Source organism: Panthera pardus, unplaced genomic scaffold, assembly GCF_024362965.1.
Source record: "Panthera pardus isolate Hobbes unplaced genomic scaffold, ASM2436296v1 HiC_scaffold_15, whole genome shotgun sequence".
NCBI classification, from domain to species: domain Eukaryota; kingdom Metazoa; phylum Chordata; class Mammalia; order Carnivora; family Felidae; genus Panthera; species Panthera pardus.
The window spans coordinates 23,915,749-23,941,129 of record NW_026526710.1 but is presented as its reverse complement, the minus strand read 5'-3'; the positions used below and the strand labels follow the sequence as shown (position 1 = coordinate 23,941,129).

At 42.8% G+C, this 25,381-nt stretch overlaps 1 protein-coding gene across 1 annotated transcript in view; it reads left to right on the top strand.

Moving 5' to 3' along the window:
- MAPK1 (mitogen-activated protein kinase 1) overlaps nt 1–21,440 on the top strand; it is a 106,740-nt gene extending 85,300 nt beyond the window's left edge. Inside the window, exons 7-9 of the mRNA XM_019437396.2 lie at nt 11,891–12,000; nt 14,285–14,410; nt 19,762–21,440. Of these exons, the coding sequence (XP_019292941.1) occupies nt 11,891–12,000; nt 14,285–14,401 (227 nt within the window). The 3' untranslated portion in view covers nt 14,402–14,410; nt 19,762–21,440. The remainder of the gene's footprint in view (nt 1–11,890; nt 12,001–14,284; nt 14,411–19,761) is intronic.
- The last annotated feature ends 3,941 nt before the right edge of the window (nt 21,441–25,381 follow it).

Here is a 25,381-nt window from a genome sequence, read left to right as displayed (position 1 = left end):
GGGGCAGAGAGAGAGGGAGACACAGAATCCAAAGCAGGCTCCAAGCTGTCAGCACAGAGCCCAACGTGGGGCTTGAACTCACTAACTGTGAGATTATGACCTGAGCTGAAGTGGGACACTTAGCCGACTGAGCCACCCAGGCACCGCCCCCCTTACTTTATTTTTTTAAGTAGGCTCTATGCCCAATGTGGGACTCGAACTTACCACCCTGAGATCAAGAGTTGCATGCTCTTATGTTTACTTATTTATTTTGAGAGAGAGGGCACATGTGTGCGAGTGGGGGAGGGACAGAGAGCAAGAGAAAAAGAGCAAGAATCCCAAGCAAGCTCTGCACTGTCAACACAAAGCCTGACACGGGACTTGATCTCATGAACTGCAAGATCATGACCTGAGCTGAAATCAAGAATTCAATACTTAACCGACTGAGCCACCCAGGTCCCCCTGATTTTTAATTGTAGTTGACATGTAATAATAAATTAGTTTCAGGTATACAACATAGTGATTCCATAATTATATACATTATAAAATGCTCACCACAATAAATGCATTACAGTATTATTGACCATATTCCCTATACTGTGCTTTTCATTCCCGTGACTTACTTATTTAGAACTGGAAGTTTGTACCTCTTAATCCTCTTCACCCATTTTGCATATCCCCTAACCCCCCTCTTTGTCTTTTTTTTTTTTGGAGAAAGAGTATGTGACCAGAGGGGCACAGAGAGAGAAGGGGACAAAGGATTCGAAGTGGGCTCTGTGCTGACAGCAGGTAGCCCCAGGCTCAAACTCATGAATCACGAGTTTATGACCTGAGCTGAAGTCAGATGCTTAACCTGACTGAGCCATCCAGGCACCCACTCTTTGCTACTTTTTAACTTGGATAAAGTTCACATTTTTAGAATTCAGAAAGTTGAGGAGCCTGCAAAACAGATTACACATTTTTCATCTTGTCATTTAATAATTTTTCAAATCAGGTTTTTTTGAAGAATAATTTACAGAGTAAAATTCACCCTTTTTAGTTGTGTGGGTCTTTGAATTTTAACAAATGTATGTAGTCACATTAAGTGCCACCACAGTCAAGATATGATGGAGTATTCTCATTGTCCCCAGAAGTTCCCTCATGCCCCTTTGTACTCATTTCTCTTCCCTAGTCCCTGGCAATCCCGATCTCATTTCTCTCCCTATAGTTTTGCCTTTTCTAGTGTGTCATAGAAATGTAGTCATCCGGTTATATAGCTTCTTATGTCTGGATTCTTCCACTCAGCGTAATGCATTCGAGAGTTATCAGCATTATTGCTTGTATCAATCTCTTCATCCAATGGTGTTGGAATAATTAGACATTTGTATGCCCCCCCCCCAATAGAAACCTAAAAATGGAGCATAGCCCTAAACATAAGGCCTAAAACTATAAAACTTTGAGAAGAAAACAGAACAGAACCTTCATGACCCTAGGTTAGGCAAAGATTTCTTAGATAAAACACCAAGAGCACTCATCCATAAAAGAAAAAAGGTGATAGATTTCATTTTGCCCTTTTGTATTTTAAGTTAACTTTGTTTAACAATTATGTTATCCTTTATTCCCATGTACTGTGTATCTGTTAAATATATTAGGTGGCTAATTTCTTTGCTTGTTTTTTAATAGGTAGATGTTTTTAAAATTTTCATACTATTATAGAATTGTGGTAGGCAAGATAATGACCCCATTGCCAAAGATGTCCACATCCTAATCCCCAGGATCTATGAACTTGTTAGGTGACATGACAAAGAGGAATTAAGGTTGCAGATGGAATTGAGGTTGCTCATCACCTGATTTTAAGACGGGGAGATAATTGTGGATTATCTTAGTGAGCCCACTGTAATCACAAGGATCCTTAAAAGTGGAAGAAGGAATCAGAATAGGAAACCAGAGAGAGAGAACAGGTTGCCAGCACCTTGGTGCTTGTTCTTCCATAGCTTTATCTCCATACATATACATATTTTTACCTAAAATTTACTTTTTATAAATTATTATTAATATAAGCTAACATTTTTGGTAAAAATTCAAAAGTCTTGGGAATATTCATCTAAAAAGGTGAAATTCTTTTGTAATTATTCCCTAAAGGTCACGTTAATGTAATTGTGTCTGAGTATCTTTCCATGTCAGTGCATAGAACTGACTTGTCTTTAATGATTTTAAAACATCTCATCCAGTCTTCTCTTACAAATTCAGCTTTTTCTGACTTTTGTTCTTTTGTGTGTGTATATCTTTGTGTGTTTAGTTTAATAACTGTCAACTTAGATGTTGAATTTGTTATTATATACTGACCTGAGTTAAGGTTCAGAAACATTTGGTGGTTTAAAATTGAATTCTTTTTGGATGTAGGAGGAACTGTCTTTTAAATTTTCTGATATAAAAGTAGTATGTTATCCTGGGAGACAGTTTAGTAATATAGGAAAAAAAGAAAGAATAGGTAAGAGAAGAAGAAATGCTCTTAATTACCAGAATCCCAAAATAACTTTTATTTTGCTGCGCCAGTGTGTGCATAGCTTTTACTTATTTATTTGTAATTATATAATTATATATGTAATTATATATTATAATGTTATTGTAAGTATAAGATGTTTTTAAAATTATACCCTCATAAACATTGTGTATGTTACTGATGAGATTTGGTTTGTATACTAGAATGGGTTTGTATACTGGAATGTCCCAAGCATCTTACCTAAATCTTATATTCTAAGTTGCCAAAACTGCATAATTAAGACTTTATAATATCTAGACCTCCAGGCTTCCCTCCTATTTATTTCTTCATTCTTTTTTATTGTTAGTTGTGATTTATATCAAATTATGTGAGGTTTTTATTTAGCTTATTGTCCCTAGGTTAAAGCTATGAACTTTGAGATTGATTCATTTAGATAACAATTAACATTACTAAAATCCAGAAAGTTAATTTTGAAAGGTAAACTTTGGATGAAAATAATGAAGCAGGAAGGACTACAAACAGAATAAATAAAATGGAAAAATGGGAGTTGGTAGTGCTGGAGCAAGCAGGATAGTATCATGTGTTAGGAACATGCACTTTCCAGCCAGACCTCCTGTTTTCAGCCACTTACTAAATCTCAGACAAACTACTTAACCTCTCTGAGCCTTATCTCATTTTTCCCATTTATAAAATAGAGTTAGTAATAGTACATGCATCACAGGGTTGTATGCAAGTCCAGATCACTGGCATTTGTAGGTCTGGATTCTGAGATCTCAAGACTGAATTTTTTTCATTTATACATCTTGGAGATATTTCCGTATCTATAGTTATGAAGGGTGGCTACATAGTATTTATTATTCCTTTGTAGGGATGACCCAGAGTGTCTTTAACCAGTCATGTATTGGACATTGAAGTGCACTTCACTTATCTGTTGCTGCATAACAACCACTCCACAGTTTGGGGCCTTGTAACGACCACCACGTATTTGTTCATAAGTCCATTGGACTGGATGCAGCTCCGTGGGTCTGCTTTTGTGGGTCCCACAAGTAGCATGGTCTAAGGTGACCTCACCACATCTTACAGTTGGTTCTCCTTTGTGCCATTGCCTATCATCCTACAGTAGACCAGACTGGGCTTCTTAGGATGACAGAAATATTCCAAAAGATAAACAACAGAAAAGCTGCACAGTCACAAAATAGGAGACACTTCTGCCACAATCTATTGGTCGAAGCAAATTGCAAGGTCAGCCCAGATTCAGGTGGTCGAGAAATAAATCCACCCATTGATGTGAGGAACTGCAAATAATTTGTGGCCATAGTTAATCTGCCACCTGCCTGTTTCTAGTATTCTACTGTAATGTACATAAATTCATTTATTTAACAAATAGATCTGCGTGTACTGTGCCATCAAGGGTTCTATGGCCCTGGACTTAGAACAGCCATCAGACTGATTACCTGCCTGCAGGGAGCTAATAGTTTGAAAGATCAGTAATTATTTTCTTTTTCCCCACTCATAACAGTAGAAAGCATTAAAAGTTTGATGATCCACCATGTGGTCAAGGCTGTGGGGCAAATGAATGTTTGTTCAGAGACAGCTAATGGTGTGTAAATTGGTTGAGTCTCTCTGGAGGGCAGTTTGGCAGTTCTGTCACACATCTTTTGTTCCAGCAATTTTGGGTGTTGAACTTTTGGATCTGCCAAGCAAATGGGGGAGAAGTGGCATTTTAATTTGTTTTTCTTTAATTAGACTGATGGGGGCACCTGGCTGGTTCAGTCAATAGAGCCATGTGACTCTTGATCTCAAGGTGGTTAGTTCAAGCCCCACAGTGGACATAGAGCTTACTTTAAGGAGAAAAAAAAAAAGTTTGAGATAGAATATTTTTCACATGTTTGTTGGAGATTTCTGAAATCTGAATCCTTTGAACCAGTAGTATTGTAGATTTTTCTTTAAAGGAGTCTAGCTTAGGATTCTCTCCAAAATTACTCCAGTTAGGGGGAAGAAATGATTATTATTCAGCAGATGGTGCTGGGCTAGTTGAATAACTATTTGGAAGAAAATCAGTTTAAATCATTACTCACACTTCAAAGTGAATTCAAAAAATTGATAATTAAATACATTTTAAAAAATCATACTAGGGGGCACCTAGATGTCTCCATTGGTTGAGCATCCAACTCTTGATTTTGGCTCAGGTCATGATCCCCAGGTTGTGGGACTGAGCCCGGCATTGGCCTCCTCACTGAGCATAGAGCCTGCTTAAGATTCTCTCTCCCTCTCTCCATGCTCAGACGTGTGCTCCCTCACACACACACACACGCGCTCGCTCGCTCTCTCTCTCTCTCTCTCTCTCTCAAAAAAAAAAAAAAAAATCACACCATTAAAACCCAGCAATATTTTGGGGCACCTGGGTGGCTCAGTCAGTTGAGCATTCAACTTTGGCTTAGGTCATGATCTCATAGTCCATGAGTTCGAGCCCCGCATTGGGCTCTGTGCTGACACCTAGAGCCTGGAGCCTGCTTCGAATTCTGTGTCTCACTCTCTCTTTGCCCCTCTCCCACTCATGCTCTCTCTCACTCTCAAAAATAAACACAAAAAAAATTTTTTTTTTAAAAACGATGGAGTGTTCAGTATTTTTCTGATCTGCGTGGAGAAAAACTATCTTCCTAAGCTGTAAAAACAAACCAAGAAAACAAACAAAAGAAAGATAGATTTTATCACATAAAAATTTAAAACTTAAAATAAACTAGAAGTGTAAGCAATAGGTATAAAATGTTCCAAATTGAATAACATTTGAAGGATCCCTTTCTTAACTATTATGTTAAGGCAACATAGCACCATGGTTTAGGCTGTGTGCTTCAGAATCAGCCTCCTGAATTCAGATGGGCCCCACCTCCTCAGATCTTTGACTTTGGACAAATTATTTAACCTGTCTGATTCACAATTTCCTCATCTCAAAATTGGAACAAATTGTATTTCCCACTTCATAGGGTTGTTTGGAGACTTACATGAATTATTAGTTTATTAGTGTTAGACTCGTGATTAATATATTATTAGTGTGTAAAGAACAGAGAGAAATCTAAGACCTCAGTGGATAAATAAATGAGCAAAGGATAAGAACACACAATTTACATGGAGAAATAGATGAGGAAAAGAAGGAAGAATATTTTGGGGAGTGACAATTGAGACTTTAGTTTGGGCATAATAAATTTAAGGACACCCATTCAGAAACAACCTAAATGCTAAATGTTAATTGAATGGTTAAGGAAACTAATGCTTCTATTTAAAAAGAGTGTCATAAAGTCACTAAAAGTGATTTTTACAAAGTTTTTATAGCATGGGAGAATACTAATAGCAATATTTACTGGGGAAGTCATACAGCATTTTTCATATATATAATATCTCAATCACATAAAAGAAAATGCAGGGAAAAATTCTACAAGATAGGTCAAAAAATTAGTAGTGGTTACATTGAATGAGGGGGTTGTGTTGCTGGGGTGAGAGGTGGGATCTTAGGTGAGTCATTCACACAGACTAGAGGGTCAGCTGTTTGAGGCTTTCTTGGTTCCACCTCATGAGATCCTACTGCCAACAGGTTAGGCCTGAAGAAGGACTGTACTGGCTCTCATAGCGAACAAGTCCAGTAGTGTTTGGATTCCAGGGCACAGAATCTGGACCTCTTTGTTGTTCAGTGTTGCCTTCCTCTGTGCTTTTCATATTAATTAGCTCTTGTCTTGTGGTGACAAGATGGCCACCAGCAACTCCAGGTCACACTGACCTGTTTCTTGATAGCTTCAACCCTACTGTGGGGCTCATTGCTCCTTTGTCCCCATCCCTGACCAGTCTCTGTGGCTAAGGGAATCCAGGTGAATGTGGCTAGGCCAGTGTCACCATTCCCATGGCACAACCAGGGGTGTGGGTGGTCTGAGAACTCCCCCATGGCAAGCACAGCGTCATGGGATTAGAGGGGCAGTGGACACTGGCAGGAAAACCAACAGTTCTTTTCTTCCTGCTTTTATTTTTTTTTAATTAAGAAAAGTACAATTCCTGTAAGAAGTCTGTCTCCATTTCCCAGATAACCTGTTGTTTGAAAAGCTTCCAGACTCTGTAGTTACTCCTATAAATACATATATTAACTGTAAATGGAGTCATAAGCTATATACTTTTTTATTGCCTACAGAGAGTTGTATTTATCATTCTAAAGTTTGGGTCAGTGCTCAAGGCTAAAGAAAGATTTAGCAATTTTTTCACAAATGGCATTGAAATCATGCAGGAGGTTGAGATGGTAAGAAGAATGACCTGTGTCAGAGCTAAATAACACAAACCTTCAATGGCCAGTGGAACAGGAGTAGAAACTCTTGAAAACTGTAAAGAATGGACAAAAAATAACTAGTGCCTATTTCACAGAAGCAGGAGGTGGCATCATAAGAAAATAGACATGTTCTGTTCAGCAGTCTCCATGGAACAGACAGGCTTCCAATTAAGCGGTCATTAGTGACCACATAAGTATAGTTGAAGCACTGAGTGTGAATAGGAAGTTTGAAATGGAACATGCAGACAGAAACAACTGGTCCAGATGAGGGGGAGCTGGGTGTGGCCACACATTGTGGAGGTTTGGCTTTGAACAGGGAGAGGGTGTCTTTGCTCAGGAAGGTCGATCCTGGGGGCCTCAGTTTTCTCGGTAGCACCCTTAGACCTGCACAGAGTAGTAAGGCTCAGTTGGCAGGAAGGGCATGATTAAAGCTGTGTGAGTTGAGAAGAATCTTAGACTAGAGCAGCAACCGAGCATAGATTTCCCAGAACTTTTAGGGGCTTTGATGAGATTAAAAATCTTGAGTTTTGGGGTACCTGGGTGGCTTGGTTGAGCGTCCAAGTCTTGATCTTGTCATAGGTCATGATCTCACGGTTCGGGAGATCAATCCCCATGTCAGGTTTTGTGATGACAGCACAGAGCCTGCTTGGGATTCTCTCTCTCCCTCTCTCTACCCCTCCCCTCTCCCTTCCCCTCCTCCCTTCCTTCCCCCCCAATAAATACACTTTAAAAAAAAATCTTGAGTTTTTGTGGTACAACAGTTCTCAATAGTGTGCTCCTTAGACTTCTGAGGTCCCAAAAGTCCTTTCAGGGTGTCCATGGGGTTAAAACTATTTTCATAGTAACACTAAAGTCTTCTCACACTTTCTCTGTGCTGCCCTGTGCACTCTTGGTACACAACTGCTGGTGAGCAAGATGGCTAGCACCTTGGCCCAGGATAAGGCAGTGGCAGAGCCGTGCCCTCACAGCTAAAAACCAATGCCGAGTGCACATAAGAATGTCTCTGGTGGAGCAGTTAAAAGTACTTGCTTTGTTATATCCCACCCTGCACACATGTCTTTTCCATATTCTCCATGACAGAATGAAAATATAGATACATAGAGCCTGTCTGCCACATACTGAAGGGTTTTTTTCTCAAAGAAAAGTGCTTGTATAGTTTGAACTATGGCTGAATTAACTGCTTTTTAAGATCAATCATCAGTTGGTTTTAAGATTAAGGTTCTGAGGGGCACCTGGGTGGCTCGGTCAGTTAAGCATCTGACTCTTGATTTCGGCTCAGGTCATGATGATTTCACGGTTCGTGAGTTCGAGCCCTGCATCAGCCTCCACACTGGCAGTGCAAACTCTGCTTGAGATTTTCTCTGTCTCCCCCTCTCTCTGCCCCACCCCCCATTCACTCTTTCAAAATAAATAAACTTAAAAAAAAAAAAGTGTGAGAAGCATTGTTGCAGTTGCACAGTTTGAGCAGCTAGATCTTTTTCTCTGGCCTTGCTCAGAAATTCTAGTTAAGGATGGATGTGACAGGTTGCAGCCTTGATCTCGAATGAGAGTTTTGTTGGGTAGGTGAGATGGACCCTCAGTGGTGCATGTCTCACTCAGTCGCATGACTCACCCCAGAGTCTGGGCCAAGGAGGAAAGGAAAAAAGGCTGAGGGACCAGAAGGGCAGGGTCATGTTGCTATGTACCCACTGAAATTAAAGAGAAGGTATGGGGTTCTAAGAGGATACCAGGGAGAGTCAGGGATCGTGGTCAGATGTAATCAATCCCAGCCTCGAAAGGACTTCAGTCTTTTAGGGGAAATAAAACCTGCATCCAGGGAAGCATATGCACAGGCATAGTGATTCATGCCATCTGAGGGGTGCCACTGGATTTCTGTGTGGCGTGGGAGAAGGGAGGCCACGCACTCTGACTGTGGGATCAGACCTGCCAGCTGCTTCCCGTTTCTCTCCTTTTCCCCTTCTGTAGCTGTGAATAATGCAGAAATAGCACTAGCAATAAAAGAAAGCTGGAGATCCAGTTATTTTTCAAGTAGCAAAAAAAGCTACTTTGTGATTTTTGCCTGTAGGTTTAAGGGCCTAGAATATAACTTGAAGGAACTATAAAAGGTTTATTTTAGAGCTGCTTAAGCTGCCAAATACCAGCTGCCTTGAAGCACTCCCAGCTTAGTACCAGCAGGGTTTGGAGGGGAAAAGTATCCCCCAACAGCTTAGAAATAATGCTGTTAGAATCTGTGGCCAGACCCTCCTGGACTTTTCCTGACAGACAATGTCTAATTGGGCAAAAGGCCAAATGACTTCTAATCGCTCAAGAAACTTCTTGCAGAGGGGCACCTGGGTGGCTCAGTCGGTTAAGCGCCCAACTTTGGCTCAGGTCATGATCTCACGGTCTGTGAGTTCAAGCCCCGCGTTGGGCTCTGTGCTCAGAGCCTAGAGCCTGCTTTGGATTCTGTGTCTCCCTCTCTCTCTGACCCTCCCCCGTTCATGCTCTGTCTCTCTCTGTCTCAAAAATAAACATTAAAAAAAATTTTTTAAAAAGAAACTTCTTGCGGAAATGTCTATGAGTTCTTTTGCAGTGGTGAGGGGGAGCAGGTGGTGGTTGGGAATGGTAAATGGATAGATTTGTTACTTGTATTACAGATAGTTAGACTCTAATGCCTAGTAAGTGGTGTGTCATGTGTTCCCACATCTACCTGGTGTTCTGTGGGACTTGCATTGGGGCCAGAGATGCCTGAGTTCTTGACCATTATACTGTACTGTCCTGACCCATGAGAGAGTTGCCTCTGAAACCTAGCCCATTCATGGGCCCCTGAAACCCATGTCCACAGCCTCAGGAGTGAATACCTGTCCTGCCCAGACAGTGCTTTAGTCAAAAGCCAACACTCTAAATTCCTAAGAGCCTCCTCTGCTCCAAAAAGTTTTCTAACCTATAAAGCAAAATGTTAGTTTCCTAATTTCCTAAGGTACCCTTGTGTGTATTGAAAAGATTATAGAGGCAGAAATAAATTTGAAAATGTACTGTTTGTAGAAATGCAACCTTGTGGACATGAGAAAAGTTCTGTATTATGTGAAATTTCTCATGACATCTGGTATGTGGTTTACCACATTTATTATCTCCCAGTTGCCTTGAAGATAAAGGGCGGGTAACATGCAACAAGAGAAGTCACAAGTAGGAGCCAGAGCTGAGCATGCACACACAGGCATGCACCCGCATGCGTGCATGTACATACACATACTCTCATACTTACCCTTTCAGTCACCTCCAGCTCTAAGTGCTTCCCCAGCCTCCATGTGCTCTCTCAAGGCTGACTTCCTGGCACATAAGCAGTTGGTCATTTCACATTCAGACTGTGTACTGGCCTGCTGCTCTCAAGGGTTGAACACATTTTTTTAGTGAGTAAATGACTAAAATGGTTTTCTTTTACCATTCTCTCATGACTTAGTGATGTATGCTAATTTGCAGATAGATGAGGTTGAACTAATCAGTTATCACTAAGAAACAAGGCTTCATTGAGTAGATGGCAGTGTTTTTATTTTTGGTTTTGTTTATTGATCACTACATTCTCCAAAACAGCGTTCTTTATATTGCCTAATAGTATTTCAGACTTGGAGTAAATTATCAGACTTGTTCCATGGAGTCCTTGAATTTTTCAGGGTTTCCACAGGGCTATGAGCTAAGACTTAAGAGAGCTGGGTAGCTCCTTACCTACTCCCTCTCAGGAGCTTTAATTTGAGAAAAGGACCTGCTACATAAATTGGAAACGCTGTTCTAAGCATCATTAAATAAAAGACATTTTTTTAAAGCCCCCTTTGCTGCTACTTTACCAGAGCAATAATGTCTTTTCTAGCATGTGTTCTTTCTCATTGAAACCTGCTCCTGATAGTAAGTGCAGGAACTGTTTGGTCACATTTCCCTTAACCTGTGTTCCAGTTGCTGTCAGCCATGACCTTTGGCTTTCCTCATGGCTTGAAGTGGTGCCTGGATACTAGCCATGGAGGCCACTAGGGACAGCTATTCATTAGCTGTCCCTCCATCTTGGTCCTGTTGATCCCACACTCTATTTTCTATTTTCTATTCTATTCTATTTTCTATTCCTGCACTCTCCACATGAAAGAAATGTTCAGGTGCTGACTACTGGCCAGATCAAGAGAATACTTATGGGGTACCTGGCTGGCTCAGTTGGGAGAGCTTGTGACTTTTGATATAGGGGTTGTGAGTTTGTGCCCCACATTGGGTATAGAGATTACTTAAATAAATGTGTGTGTGTGTGTGTGTGTGTGTGTGTGTGTGTGTGTGTGTGTGTGTGTTTGTGTGTGTGTGTATGTGGGTTGGTTTTGTTTTTTGTTTTTTGTGTTTTTTTGGTATTTTTAATGACTGAAACAAAACAGATTTAAAACCGCAGCTTCTAGAAGAACCATTTGTTCTTACCGGTCTTGTACCTCTCCTCGAACTTGACCTTGGCCTCTTGTCGGGCCTTGCATTTAAGAGCAGGGTCTCTGAAGACATCCTTATTGACAACAGTTTTGTCCAAGGGGATATCCACAGAGTACCTTGTGGGCATGATAACTTTTTTTTAAAAAAGAGAGAATGCTTTGTTTTAGGCCTTGGAGAAAGATGCCAAGCTGCACATTGAGCCAGAGGGCCTGTGCTTCACACGTGGATCTCACCCAGGACCTGGAAACCACACAGGACAAATGACTGTTGTCTTCTTCTGTGACCTTGGAGGCCTTCTCTATGTGTTGAAAAATAAATTGATCATTGCAGAGCTGACTTTGGAGTCGACTTAAGAGAAGTACATATACAACACCTTTGTTTCAGATGCCTGCAAAGCAGAGTAGTAATTTAGGAAAAGTCCAGGTTTTTTAGGCAGACTTGGGTTTGAACCCTGGTGTTCTGCTTTCAGCCTTTAACTATCCCATTACCTTTCTGCGTCTGGGTCTGCGATTGTCAGATGGTCCGTCTCAAGAAGGTCAGAGAGATGATAGGCACCCAGTGTATCATATCTTCTCCCCATGGTGATGCTTAGCTCTATTGTTTTGTGGGTCAGTTTACTTAAACAGAAAATGGAAAGTAATGCAGTGACTGTTCTTTGCCATCTCACCACTGCAAAACCCTTCTCTTTGTAGCTCTGGATTTACTGGACAAAATGTTGACGTTCAACCCTCACAAGAGGATTGAAGTAGAACAGGCTCTGGCCCATCCATATCTGGAGCAGTATTACGACCCAAGTGATGAGGTAAGACCCGTGCTCCTGGTTGCTCCTGCAGGAATATCAGCCAGCAGCAGGCCCAACCAGGAAGGGCCCAGATGTCATACTTAGATTGTCCTGAGAGGTGCATGGTACCACACTTCGTCTTCTCAACAGCCCATATTGTCTGTTTTGAGGTCTAGTGCTGTTGTCGGCACAGCTTGAAACCCTTCCCCACCCCCAAGCCTCTTCTATCTTAGAAAACTTCCTCCAGGCCACCTACAGCAGGGGTGGGGCAGGGGAAATGGATGGATAATGGGGAGCATGGATAAAGAAGGGGTCCAAAGACTAGAGACCATTGTAGTGGTCTGTGGCAGGAAGAGCCACCTGAATCAAAGTGCCTGCCCTGAGGGTGGAAAGGAGGTCAGCTGTCTGCTTGGGGAGGGGCTTTGCAAAGTGAGGAGGTCAGCTTGGACAGTTCCCACTGTGGCTTGATGACATCATGTCTGGTGTGCCTCCTTGGGATGGGCACACAAGAACCTGCTGTGGTGAGTCTGGAGGTGGATGTGGCAAGCCTCTATAGCATGTTGGACATCCAGGTAATGTATCATGTTCTCTCCAGGAAAGTCCCAGTTCCTTGGTTTCTTTGATTCTTCTGGGGCTTCAGTTTTAACTTTATTTTCTGGGCAGTAATGAAGAAAAATGCAATATGAACTAACCTTTGGATCTTTCTAGTTGAGAATCATACATAAACAAGACTCTGCACACTTGTTTTAAATGGGGGGTATGGGGGAGAACCAAGCAGAATGTGTTAATATTAAAGGGGAAAATGGAAGAAGAAAGGGAAAAAGTATAAAAGTTAAAAGCTGATAAATGAGAGAGAAAGGAGAAACCAAAAAGAGAGTATTTCTCAATCAGCCCCCTTCCATCTCTGTCCCCTCCCCTCAGAAATAATGGAGGCAGCTTGCAAAGATACCTACAACATAGTAAATAACAGGGAAATAGGTGAGAGTGTAAGGCTTGGGTTCTGACTAGCCCTTTGAGCCCCCCATGTCCTAATTGTGACCCTGGGCAGTACCCCAAACCCAGCAGGACATATATAGGACACCAGTGTGACCCCACACATAGAGCTGTCCTTCAGAGAGGGCTAGCTACTTGATTTTTTGTTTTTTTTTTTTTAAGGTTTACTTATTTTGGGGAGGGAGAGAATACCAGTGGGGGAGGGGTTAGAGAGAAAGGGAGACACAGAATCTGAAGCAGGCTCCAGGCTCTGAGCTGTCAGCACACAGCCTGACACAGGGCTCAAACTCACAAACTGTGAGATCATGACCTGAGCCAACGTCAGATGCTTAACCAACTGAGCCACCCAGGCCCCCCTCTACTTGTTTTTTTCTAATGGACATGAATCCTTTCCCCCCTTTCAAGAGAACAAAGCTTAGTGCAGAATTTGGGGTCCATGTTTCCCTACCCTAAAGGCCTGGTGTGAGGATCACGTGGATAAAAATCTAGGAGTGCCTGGTGACAGCTGGTATCCTCATCAGATTAGTTCTGTTAACGTGGCATTAGTTTGGGGGTACTTAAAAATCAAAATTTAAATAATATCAATTGACTAATTTCCCTTTTCATCATTATGTATGGGGATTCTTTGATATAGACATTTTAAATATGTACTTAAGTAGCCTTCTGATTATTTATAGGGTGTGCTGAAAAATGAAAACTTAAAGGAAACTACAGCACAGATCACTTTGTAGTCTTGTGACAGTTACTAAGATTTTGGAGTATTTTCTTCCCAGTCTTATATTTCTGTATCTAAATTTTTTTTTAAAAATAGGGTTCATTTTGTTTAACAAACATGCGTATTTCCCCATGATATTAATCTTCCTTACAGCTTCATTTTTAATGGCTCCATAATATTTCTTCATATGAAGATACTATGATGTATTTAATCAAGTACATTTATTTGAGTATCATCAGTTTTGATTGTATAAATGTACCACCACCACCCCCACAACAGTAAACTTCTATTATTTTTCGACACTTAGTGCCTTAAAAGTTTGAAAATGGTTCTGGGATTAGTGATAATTTCAGAAGAGTGCTCAAAGTGGGTTTAGTTGCTCCCCTTCGATTTACTGCATGCTCCTATGAAGTGCGCCTCATGGAGCACGTAGGCAGGACACTGTACATAGGTGCCTGTCGAAGCTCCTGGGTTTTCATAGATGTCAGCGCCACTGTATGCATTTCAGAGTCTAAGCCACAGCCGTTTATGAGTCAGTGCATGACTACGTCAACCGTAGCCACTCCTGCCTACCTCGTGTCCTGTGCTCTCCTGCAGCCCGTCGCTGAGGCACCGTTCAAGTTTGACATGGAGCTAGACGACCTGCCCAAGGAAAAGCTCAAAGAGCTCATCTTCGAAGAGACGGCCAGGTTCCAGCCGGGATACAGGTCTTAAACTTGTCAGGTACCTAGAGCTTTAGCCATATGATAAACCCTGGCTATGGAGAGAGAATATAAATTAAGTATTACTAAAAAGAAAAAGGAATTTCCTTGAGCTCCACGTGGCAGCTTCATGTGCTTAACAGAAAGGGTGGTGGACAATGTAGTGATATCAATAGGTTTTTAAAAACTGGGTGTTCCAAGAAAAAAGGAAACACAGAACTTGCTTTTAGAGAACATACAGAAAGAAGAGAAGGAATTGTGTGAGAACTCCGGAGTGCGCAGAGGAGTGAGAATTGTGTTGAACCCTGTAGAAATGAGCAATAAAGTAAAGAATTATGACCCAGGGCCTGAAGCATTTGCTGGGGAAATGCTTTGGACGGACCAGCATGGGAGGGGCTGGAGGTGTTTTTCTACAGGCACCTGTGTCATGTGCAGTATTCCTACTAGTGGCCATGGGGCTGCTGCGCTTGCACCAGAACTGGAGGCTTTCTGGGGGCACGTAGGGAAGAGTGGGTTCTGTGACAGTCTAGTATAACTGCTTTCTCTGCTCCATTCTTCTCTGCTCTGTCCATTCTGTTTTCATGTATTGGGATCTGGAGATGATGGTTCAGGCTGAGAGTTGGCAGTACAAGGCTCAAAAGCAGAAGCTACTTGGGGTGTTTCACAAGAGGACATATGACTGATCAGAGGGCATTAGAAGGTCTAGAGAGCAAAGCAGGTGGAGTTACCTGCAGATTAAACAGCAGGAAGTCGTTCCTAGTCTCCACCTAAAGGAGCAAAAGAAAAACCGTGTTAGCCAGGGTCCTTGATCGTCACACAATGAGGGTGCTGGGCACCTGCTTTAACTGCAGCTGTTAGAGCATCACCCTCACTGAAGAGGGGTCAGGAGCCTCTACTGCCACTGATGTGGGGGATCTCTGGAGCCTGAAGCCACCATCACCATCCATTGCCTCTGAAGCCAGGAGCCCTCCTCCTCCTAAAAAGTCCTGTGTCACTAAGAAGCAGAAAAAAGGAAACCTGGCTTTTCCTGTGTGCCAGCTATTGGCAGAATCTCATCAGAAGCCAGTCTCCAATGAAGTTCAGCAGTGCAGTTCACAAGCTCCAGCCCTGTCATTAAGAACAGAGGACAGGGGAAAGGTAGAATGGATCTGAGAACAGACGTGGCCAGATCAGCCTCAGAGAGCTGTGGAAGCCAGGCAGAGTAAGGGTTGGGAACCAGTAGGGGGTACACTCTTCTGAAGTGTGGGGGACAGAAAATGTGGTTTTCAGAAGAAGTCTGACAGGGAGTGTTGGAGAAGACTGGGTGGGAGATGAGTTCAAAACAGATCTGTAAGCTTCCAGACCGAGGGCTAGAGGCTTGGATGAGGGCTGTGGAGGCAAGAAACAGTGCATTCAGGAAAATGGAGGGAACACAAAATCTGAAAGACTTCACATTTCCTAACCCTAGCATCCAGGGGTCAGGGGAGCTTAGCCTAGCACTGGACGTGTCCTAAAAAACAAACTCAAAGTAAGTGAAGTGTGGAAGGAGCATGTGCTCACAGGACATTAGGAGCGTGCTGGTAAACAAGCCCTTGGGGAAGTGTCTGAAGGAGAGAGGGAAGGTGGGAAGGTCTTAGCAGGGAGCTAAGGAGGACAGAGTCTTGCAAGGGTTGGATTCATTTATCCTTCCATACCTCATGGCATGACCGTCTGTTAAAGTATTTGTTATGTACAACAATCTGCAAGGGTACTCATTGACAGAAATCCATCCCCAGGACCCAGCCATTTTTACCCCTTGAGTCTCCTTCCTAGTCTCTTTGCTCACGGTGGAAACGATCTTCCCTCTCCCAGAGCCTGCTCTCCTTTCCCTGTGTCTGCACAAGGTCAGATCATCTGCCTCCAGGTTTGGTAGATAAAGTTTTATCAGGCCCTTTACATGAAGAGGTTCGCTGACCCCTGACCTAGAATATTGAGCTGAGCTGCTTCATTCAGTTGCTTTTCTTCCTTCACAATCCCTTTAACAGCTCGTGTTCCTGAAATAGCCTCTTGATGGCCTCTGTTTTTACCCATCTTGTTCTTGTTTGAGTTCACACATACCGCATGCTTCCTCTGAGCCAGGCGCATGGGTGAGCAGAACAAACAAACCTGAAACCGGCCTCAAAGGCCACACAGTCTAGTAAGGAACAAAGACACACAGAACTGCCATGCGTGTTTTTAGTGTAAAAGAGTACCCAGGACTGACATAGTTAGCAGTTTTTCATCATTCATTTGCTCACCATTGAGCATTCCTAGTTCCAGGTAGGAAGACAGCAAAGATGAGTAAGACCCAGGCTTTGCTTTCTAGCAGCTTGATGGCAGGACACAGGTAGACAACAAGGAGTCAGACACAGTGTTGTGGGTGCTGTACCAGGATAGGTGTGGGCCCCAGAGATTGAGGAGGGCCAGCATCAGGGTGCTGGGAAGGGAATACTCTGCTGCGTGGGGAGGCACTCAGCAGTGTGGGGCCAGGGAGTCAAGCCCGCATGGGAGACTGAAGCCCAGGCTTGCGAAGGAGCCCTCCTCTCCCAGGCTGCTTCCTGTCATAAAGCATCAGGGCAGGTGACTCTAGGGCAGTAAGGATGTTGGGCGACCTCAGAAAACAAGCACTCTTGGGATCACCGGCCCAGCTACTGGAGGAAAAGGGCAGTGCAACAGCCACGGGCGGGGGGCCAAGACAAAGGCAAGGATGCTCCTGGAGCTTCAGGGCATGGGTGCTAGCCTGTTGCCTCCTGAAGTCCAAATTAACAGGCTGAGGTTCAGGCAGCTGCCAAGGTCCACCCCAGTTCTACAAGCCCAGGACTGGGACTTGTTACCAGGGAAAGGGGTGGCAAAGACAGTCACTGTGTGTTTAGTTTGCTTTATAGCCTAATTTTTCCCCCAACTTTTTGTTACTGAATTATAATTGACATAACAATCTTTAACTTCAGGTGTAAGCATAATTTGATTTTTATACATTACTTCCACTGTTTTTTAAATTACAATTTTTATTCTGAAAATTTGAGTTTTACAATAAAAACCCACATTCCCACCACCTAGATTCTGTGATTAACACTTTGCTGTGCATGCTTTCTCGATTACAGTAGCAAGTCAGCATACAGCCCATGTTTATGATCGAGGAAACCGAAGATGTACATGTTTAAGCATTTTCCTGAAGATTGTATCCTGGTGGCAAAATTAGGCCCAGGTCTTTTGGACCAAGAATCCCATTTTCTTATAAGCGTTCCACACTGCCTTGGGGTAGTTCTGTGCCCTGGAAAAGGTCAAGGCACTCGTTCATAATACTGTGCAGCAGTGTCACTGAGTTCCCAGCCTATAACACTGAGATGAGAAGCTACAAACTGGAGAGTCAGGGAGATGCAGGTGTTGGGAGCATACAGGAACATTAGAGAAGGGTGATGTTGACTGCCCAGCTACGTAGGAAAGAGCTGAAAAACATGCCCACACAGGACCTCAGAGCACAGCCATAGGGACCCCTATGGGGGCGGGGATGACAAAGACTACTCCAGAGGAAGCCCCTGCTTGCTGGATAAAGCTCACAGGCTTTACTGATGCCCTGAGTGGTCTTAAAGAATCAAAGTATGTTCATTATATTTTGTTGAAGTGGGTCAGTTTTAGAAATGTGTCCACTAAAGTTAAGAATGTGTATGTGGTTAACTTTGTGACAGGCCTCCTGTTCTCAGAGGCTGGTACCTGCCTTTCTCCCTCATCTGCCTGTTGGTGAATTTTCTCAGGTAGATTGATTAATTTTCTCCCAGCCGATAGGTTTGGCTGCAGTTCAGAACAGCGTACCTCTAGAGAGGGGTCATTTCCCATCTCTGAGCCCGTCTCCCCATCACAGATTTGGGTTATAAGACCCATCCTTCCTGCCCTGACTCTTGAATGGTAGGTAAAAGCCATCTTGTCCAAAAGTGCTTTGTGAAATACCAAAGTGACATTCTGCTGGATCATACTAGCAAACATTTCACAACAACAAGGGTCTCTCCAAAGAAAAGGTATATTTTGTTTGCCTTTTGACACACTTAGTTACCTTCCCAGCCATCTCAAGCAGGCTGCTTCATCAGAACCAAGAGCACAGAACATGACTGGGGTGGTAATATTTTCACTTCTCCCTGGGGTGATACAAAACTAATGGAGACCTGGGGATGAACTTAATTCATTACATATGGATGTCTTAGGCAGTGGTTCTCAAAAGTGTGGCCCATCTGTGCCCTACCCCCTAGCAATCTGTATTTTAACAAGCTCTGCAGAGGATCCTGATGCTCACCCTTGAGAACTGCTAGTCTATAAAGGGTTAAGGTAGGTTTGATTTGTAATGTGACCTCTTCAAGGAAAATAGAGATACCACAATAATGAGGGCAGATGCGTGCTACTTGCACTTTGATGGTGTGACGATCCTAGTGGACCTCTTGCAGGAGACCCATATGCAGACATCTGGCGAGCCAGGTGGGCCCTGTCAAGTGTAGTAAATGAGCTAAGGCTATCTTCAGGTGCCACCTGCTGCCTTTCAGGGTGCTGTCCTGGAGACCTGGTGGGGAAATAGCTGTCAGATCATCTCTGACCTGGGCAATGAGAACCATCTCTTGCCCGTGGGAACCAAGCCACAGTTCCCTGCCTCACCGGCATTTAGGCCCGCCAACTTTCATACTTCAACCAGCACTTCATTTTAGTCTTGTTTTGTCAACAGTCAGCGGAAACTTGAGCATTAAAACAACACACTTGACGCTGTGTGGTTGATTCTGTCCTACCTGGTTGGTCATCTAGAGAGGAAAAGAAACTTGGTAAGAATAGGAGGCAGCAGGCGTGCCTGGCTGGCTTAGTCAGTGAAGCACTTAACTCTTGATCTCACAGTTGTGAGTTTGAGTCCCACTTTAGGCATAGAGATTACTTTAAAAAAAAAAAAATAGAATAGGAGGCAGCAGACAAGCATTTTGCATAAATGTGTGTTCTTTAAAAAGATCTTCAGATTCTGGTTTTGACCATAGGAGTGGTGGGTATCATGTTAATAAAAGGCATCTTGGGAACATGGGGTGGATGCGTGTGTGTTCCCTGTGAGTGTCACAGAAACGTCCTCTGAAGTGTCCGAGAAGAGACGCCCACAGACTGAAGGCAGAGCCTGCCCTTTAGGAGCTGCCCTGTGGTGCATAGGCTGAGTGGTTCCAGGTGAAACGACCTTATTGCAGGAGTGCTTTTTCCTTTGCTTTTTTTTTTTTTCTTTTTCTTTTTCTTCACTTTTCCAGTTTTTGTAATGATGTTGGTTCATTCTTTTCACTTCTCCATTTTCCTAATGCTGCTGCTAATGTTGTTTTAATGTGAGTCATTCTTAACTCATAGACTTGCTTGTTTGTTTTTCAACAGGACAAGGGCTCAGAGGACTGGATGTGCTCAGACATCGGTGTTGTTCTTCCCAGTTCTTGACCCCGGTCCTGTCTCCAGCCCGTCTTGGCTTATCCACCTTGACTCCTTTGAGCCGTTCGGAGGGGCGGTTTCTGGTAGTTGTGGCTTTTATGCTTTCAAAGAATTCCTTCAGTCCAGAGAACTGTTCCTGGCATCCCTGTGTGTGTCACCCACCGGTGACCTGTGGCAGTATGTACTTTCAGTGCACCTACTGCTTACCGTTGCTTTAGTCACTAATCGCTTTCTGGTTTGAAAGATGCAGTGGTTCCTCCCTCTTCTGAATCCTTCCTAGGTGACGCCCTGCTGACCCATGCAGTCACACCAGAGATAGTTCTTTCCAAATTGGCTCTCGTCACTGGCATCTCACTTTATGATAGGGAAGGCTACTACCTAGGGCACTTTAAGTCAGTGACAGCCCCTTATTTGCACTTTTCACCGTAAGCGTGTCCCCAGAGCAGGAATGTGTGGAAACACCTGGGATGACGTTGCAGCCTGCGGTGAGTGCTCCCGTCTCGGGAATCTTTGGGGGCGCTTGCCCGTGTCTTTTCTCATATCATGTTAGTCGCTAACATATTTAAGGTCTGTGCTATTTGCCCAGCTTTTAGGAAACTCAATCATTTTTCTAAATTAAAGAAAGAAGTACTGCATCCAGTTGCCTCACTCTGTAGATTTATTGTGGTTACTTGTACCATTTACAGAGGTATAACACTTGCCAAAATGTGTTATCTGCAGTACTGTTTCCAAGGTTTATGCAGAACGATTTAAAGTGGCAGCTGCACTCAGGATTTAGTGAGAGATGTACACAGGTCACAGCAGGGTGCTAAGGAAAGTGTCTGGAGAAGCAGCCAGCAGGCCACACCAGTCTCTGTCACGGGGCAGAGCTCCACACACAGGTGTACGTATACCCCAAGCTACGTCAAGTGGTGTGCCACATCCAGTGTAACCACATTCAATGCCTCAGGATTTAGAGAGGAGCCCTGCGTCTTTAAATGAGAAAGTGTACAATTCTTTTTCCTCCTACAGCATGTCAGCATCTCAAGTTCATTTTTCAACCTACGATATAACAATTTGTAATAAAGCCTTCATGAGCTCATGATGTGAAGCACTGTTCTGTCATCAAGTACTCTCAAATGTTTCTGATACTGCTGAGCTAAGACCATGAGAAAAAGCTAGCACTAAATCATGTTTGGAGCTCTATCCCATATTATATTGATCTCTTTAAGTATTTGTTCCTGCCACTGCACACTGTGGCGTTGACTTGGTGTTCTGTCCCAGTGCGGTGCCTCCTCTTGACTCCCCCACTGCTCTCTGTGGTGAGAAATTTGCCTTGTTCAATAATTACTGTACCCTCGCATGACTGTTACAGCTTTCTGTGCAGAGATGACTGTCCAAGTGCCACATGCCTATGATTGAAACGAAAAATTTATTGTTACCTCTGAGTTTGTGTTCCACGGAAAATGCTATCCAGCAGATCACTTAGGAAAACTAATTCTATTTTTAGCTTCTTATTTCTCAGCTGTCCTTTTTTTCTTGTTTGATTTTTGACAGCAATGGAGAATGGGTTATATAAAGACTGCCTGCTAATATGAACAGAAATGCACTTGTAATTCATGGAAATAAATGTACATCTTCGATCTTCATATTCATGTTAAGATTCAGTGTTGATTTCCTCTGGATCAGCGTGTCCAAATGGACAGTCAGCTTCAGTTTGTGCTTGGAGCAGAAATGCTTGTGGGCCTCCCCTTCCCATGCGGGCACTGCCCCGACACTGGTTTACATAAAATGATTTAGAAGGCATTTCTGTAGGGTCCTAGTTTCCCTTTGCACAGCAGAGAATCAACTCTGACATGTTTCTTTACTCAAATCATAGGTCTAAAATACTGTCAAACTCTGATGAAGAAGCCCAGACATCTCAGTTTGGAATCTCTGGTTCTTTCTAAAGAGGGCCTGCCTGTGTGCCCCAAGCCTCCAGCTGGGCACAGCCGGGTGCTGGGAAGCTTTGCCCGGTGTCACTTGGCCCACACCACCTGGCCCAGGGTGCTGGTGCTCACACCTCACGGGCTAACGAAGGATGGCAGACTCCGCCTCAGAGATCAGAACCGCATCTAGATTCTTGCCCAAAAGTACGTGGTTTTTCACTTCATGCTCAGAGCTGCCATGGAAAGGTCTGCAGGGCACTGAGAGGATAGAGGTTTGACTGTTACTTGAGACATTGATGAGTCAGTTTCCATTTTAAAAGGAGCATTGACAGTTTTCCTACTCTTTTTCTTTGTACTTTTTAAATGGAATGTTAATATTTTTAGGAGGTAAATCTGCAGTCCTCTAACCAGAAAGCCATAGCCTTGGTTACTAATACTTGAGGACTGTGGGCTTTCCCATCCCCTCCACGGTACTGTGGAGTCATATTGGCATGAAACCACTAACTGCGTTCCAGCAACACTGTAGCCGTAAGTTGTGTGCTTTTTTAATCATGCCAAGCTTGGCTTAACAGGTCAGAAAATTGTCCTAATCAAGGTACCTGTGAAAAGTACTAGCTATTATGTGTGATAGGCTCATCATTTGGATCCTCTTAACATCTCTAAAAATGTCCTGATTAGGTATCCAAATTCATACTGGTGACACTGAATGCCTCCATTCTTAGTAAGCTCAAATAAACTTTCAGACTTAGGGCTTTTTTTTGGTGTCTAAAAAGCAAGCAAAAAATTCCTGTTGAAACATTCCAATCTTTTCATTTAGTAGGAAACAAAATAACTAAGCCAGTGGAATGAATTTGAGGGAACTCATGACTCCGCTGACACGTCTTCAGAGCTAATGGAGACATGCAGACCATTTTGATGCATGGGTAGAAGAATATCGTGGTGTTTGTGTGCAGTACACAGTGTGTGGTATGTCCACAGTTCTGCTGCTGCAGGCATAGGTGATGGGCGTGTAGGGTCCTGTCAGCTTTTGGAGCCCCACATGGCTCGTCAGTGGTTCGATCTACGTAAGGAGTCACCCAGGTATACTGCCCACACCACATGCCACATAATGTTCAGACCATTCAGAGGAGACTGTTTTACCTTTATTTGCTTATATGTTAATATGGTTTTTAAATTGGTAACTTTTATATAGTATGGTAAACGGTATGTTAATACACACATACATATGCACACATGCTTTGGGTCCTTCCATAATACTTTTATATTTGTAAATCAATGTTTTGGAGCAATCCCAAGTTTAAGGGAAATATTTTTGTAAATGTAGTGGTTTTGAAAATCTGAGTAATCCTTTTGCTTATACATTTTTAAAGCATTTATGCTTTAAAATTGTCCTGCTGGTGTTTGAAATATGATAACTCCTATAGTGCGGATGAGAAGCATGTAACAGTAGATATGTGGTTTCTCTCACTGTAATCCAGCTCAGCATCATGGATTGGAAACGACTGAGAATCCAGAAGGAATTCTCTGGGGTTGCACCAGGTTTACCTGAAGCTCGTTGCCTTTTTTGTGCTGTTTATGCGTGTAGAGCACTCGAGAAAGTTCTGAAACTGCTTTGTATCTGCTTTGTACTGTTGGTGCCTTCTTGGTATTGTACCCCAAAACTCTGCATAGATTATTTAGTATAATGGTAAGTTAAAAAAAAATGTTAAAGGAAGATTTTATTAAGAATCTGAATGTTTATTCATTATATTGTTACAGTTTAACATTTATTTGTGGTATTTGTGATTTGGTTAATCTGTATAAAAATTGTAAGTAGAAAGGTTTATATTTCATCTTAATTCTTTTGATGTTGTAAACGTACTTTTTAAAAGATGGATTATTTGAATGTTTATGGCACCTGACTTGTAAAAAAAAAAAAACTACAAAAAAAATTAGAATCATTAAATTTGTCCCTGTGTTACCAAAATAACATAGTACTGTGCATGTATAGTTTACTTGGAATTTCATGTGTGAAAATATGAAGTCGTCTAGGCCTTTATTACAATGCCTCCCAAGTAAGTGTGTTCATATTTTGACTTTGCTTACAGTAATCAGTGATAGAACCATAAGCTGGTGCTCTGGAGGTCAGTGGGATTTTAGCACTGTATCGGGTTTTCCAGATTCTTCTTCAGACACTTGGCTATAGAGGGGGTAAGAAGGCAGTGCTGGGAGTCCTGACACAGCACCCATGTGCATCTCTTCTCGTCTTCCTGCACTTCAGCCACTGCCGCCACGGCAGGTGTCCTTGACAGCCTCTTTTTTCAGATCAAGATGTCATGAGTGTATTAGGGACTCTCGGACATTTGGTTCTTCTCAATTTGGGGCATCATACAGTGACTTATTTACAGGACAGAAACACTGGAAATTTTTCTGGATTGGTGGTATAGAAGGAACACAGGCTTTGGGCCCGTAAATCTGGGTTCAAAACCTGCCCTCTGCTTATAACTGCAGCTGACTTTGGGCCAGTCATTGTGCTGCTCTGTGCTTCAGCCTGTATGCTCAGACCTTTGACTGTAAAGTGGAACCTTGCATGTTGTAAAGATTATACAAATATATTTTAAGTTTCTAGCCCAGTACCTCAAAACAAACAGTAAATGGAAGATCTTCCTAAATGCTTTATTTATTTAATTGTGTGTTTGTTTGTTTGTTTGTTTGTTTGTTTGTTGTAAGGTAGCACTAAGATGTCTGCTAACCAAACTAACTGCTTTCTATTCACCTGAGAGGGGATCACCTGTCTGAAATTTTCTTCAGGGAAGTGAGCTGATCTCACCTAAATTGATAGGTATTTGAAACGCTTATAGAATTGTCACATTCATTTTGCCTTTGAGAGATTAACACCCTTTGTTGTTGTCCACATCCTACAGAAATCAATTATTATCATCTTTCTTATTCAGCACGTTATTAATAATCATGTTTTTTTCCGCATTAATTATGATGAGCTCCTTACCTTAACAGTAGTGCAGCCATTCCAGTTGGCAGCACAGACTTACATCTTGGTTGGTTCTCTGTATTTAATCAGAACCAGAGCATTTAGAGCTGACCAGTGGCCACAGAGCAAGCAGCTCTCTGAGAAGAGCAGAAGCCAAGCTCAGGTCAGAGTTACAGAGCAGGTGGAGGCAGGTGCAGACCCACCTGAAACCTCAAGTGTTCAGGAGGGAGAGGGATTGGGTGTGTCCACAGGGGAGTGTGAGGAGAAGGGTTTTCATAGGTGACGGGCTTGACCATATTTGAGTCTGAGGAGGGATAGACAGACAATGTTGCTGGACTTCACAGGGCTGAGAGCCAGGTAAGGGGTGGGTCAAGTAGGACACAGCACAAGGGGCTCTTTCTCTGAGCCTGGCACAACAAAAGCTGAAGACAAAAGTCCTTTGAAGAAAAGGTAGAGAGGAGGAAATGTAATGAGGTTGTGCCCCACAGGTCTTTTTCAGGTAAAGTAGGAAACGGTCTCTGCCAAGAATAAAGGAGAGCCAGCATGAGAAGTGGAAATGAGCAGAATGCCTATCTCTGCGAGGCCCTGATTGAGATGATGCCCATAAGTCTGTCGTGAAGTACCGATCCATGGGGCTTGGATGTTCTTCCCTGTGCAGTGGTGTCGTTAGCTGGGTTTGCAGGGTTGGGCAAAA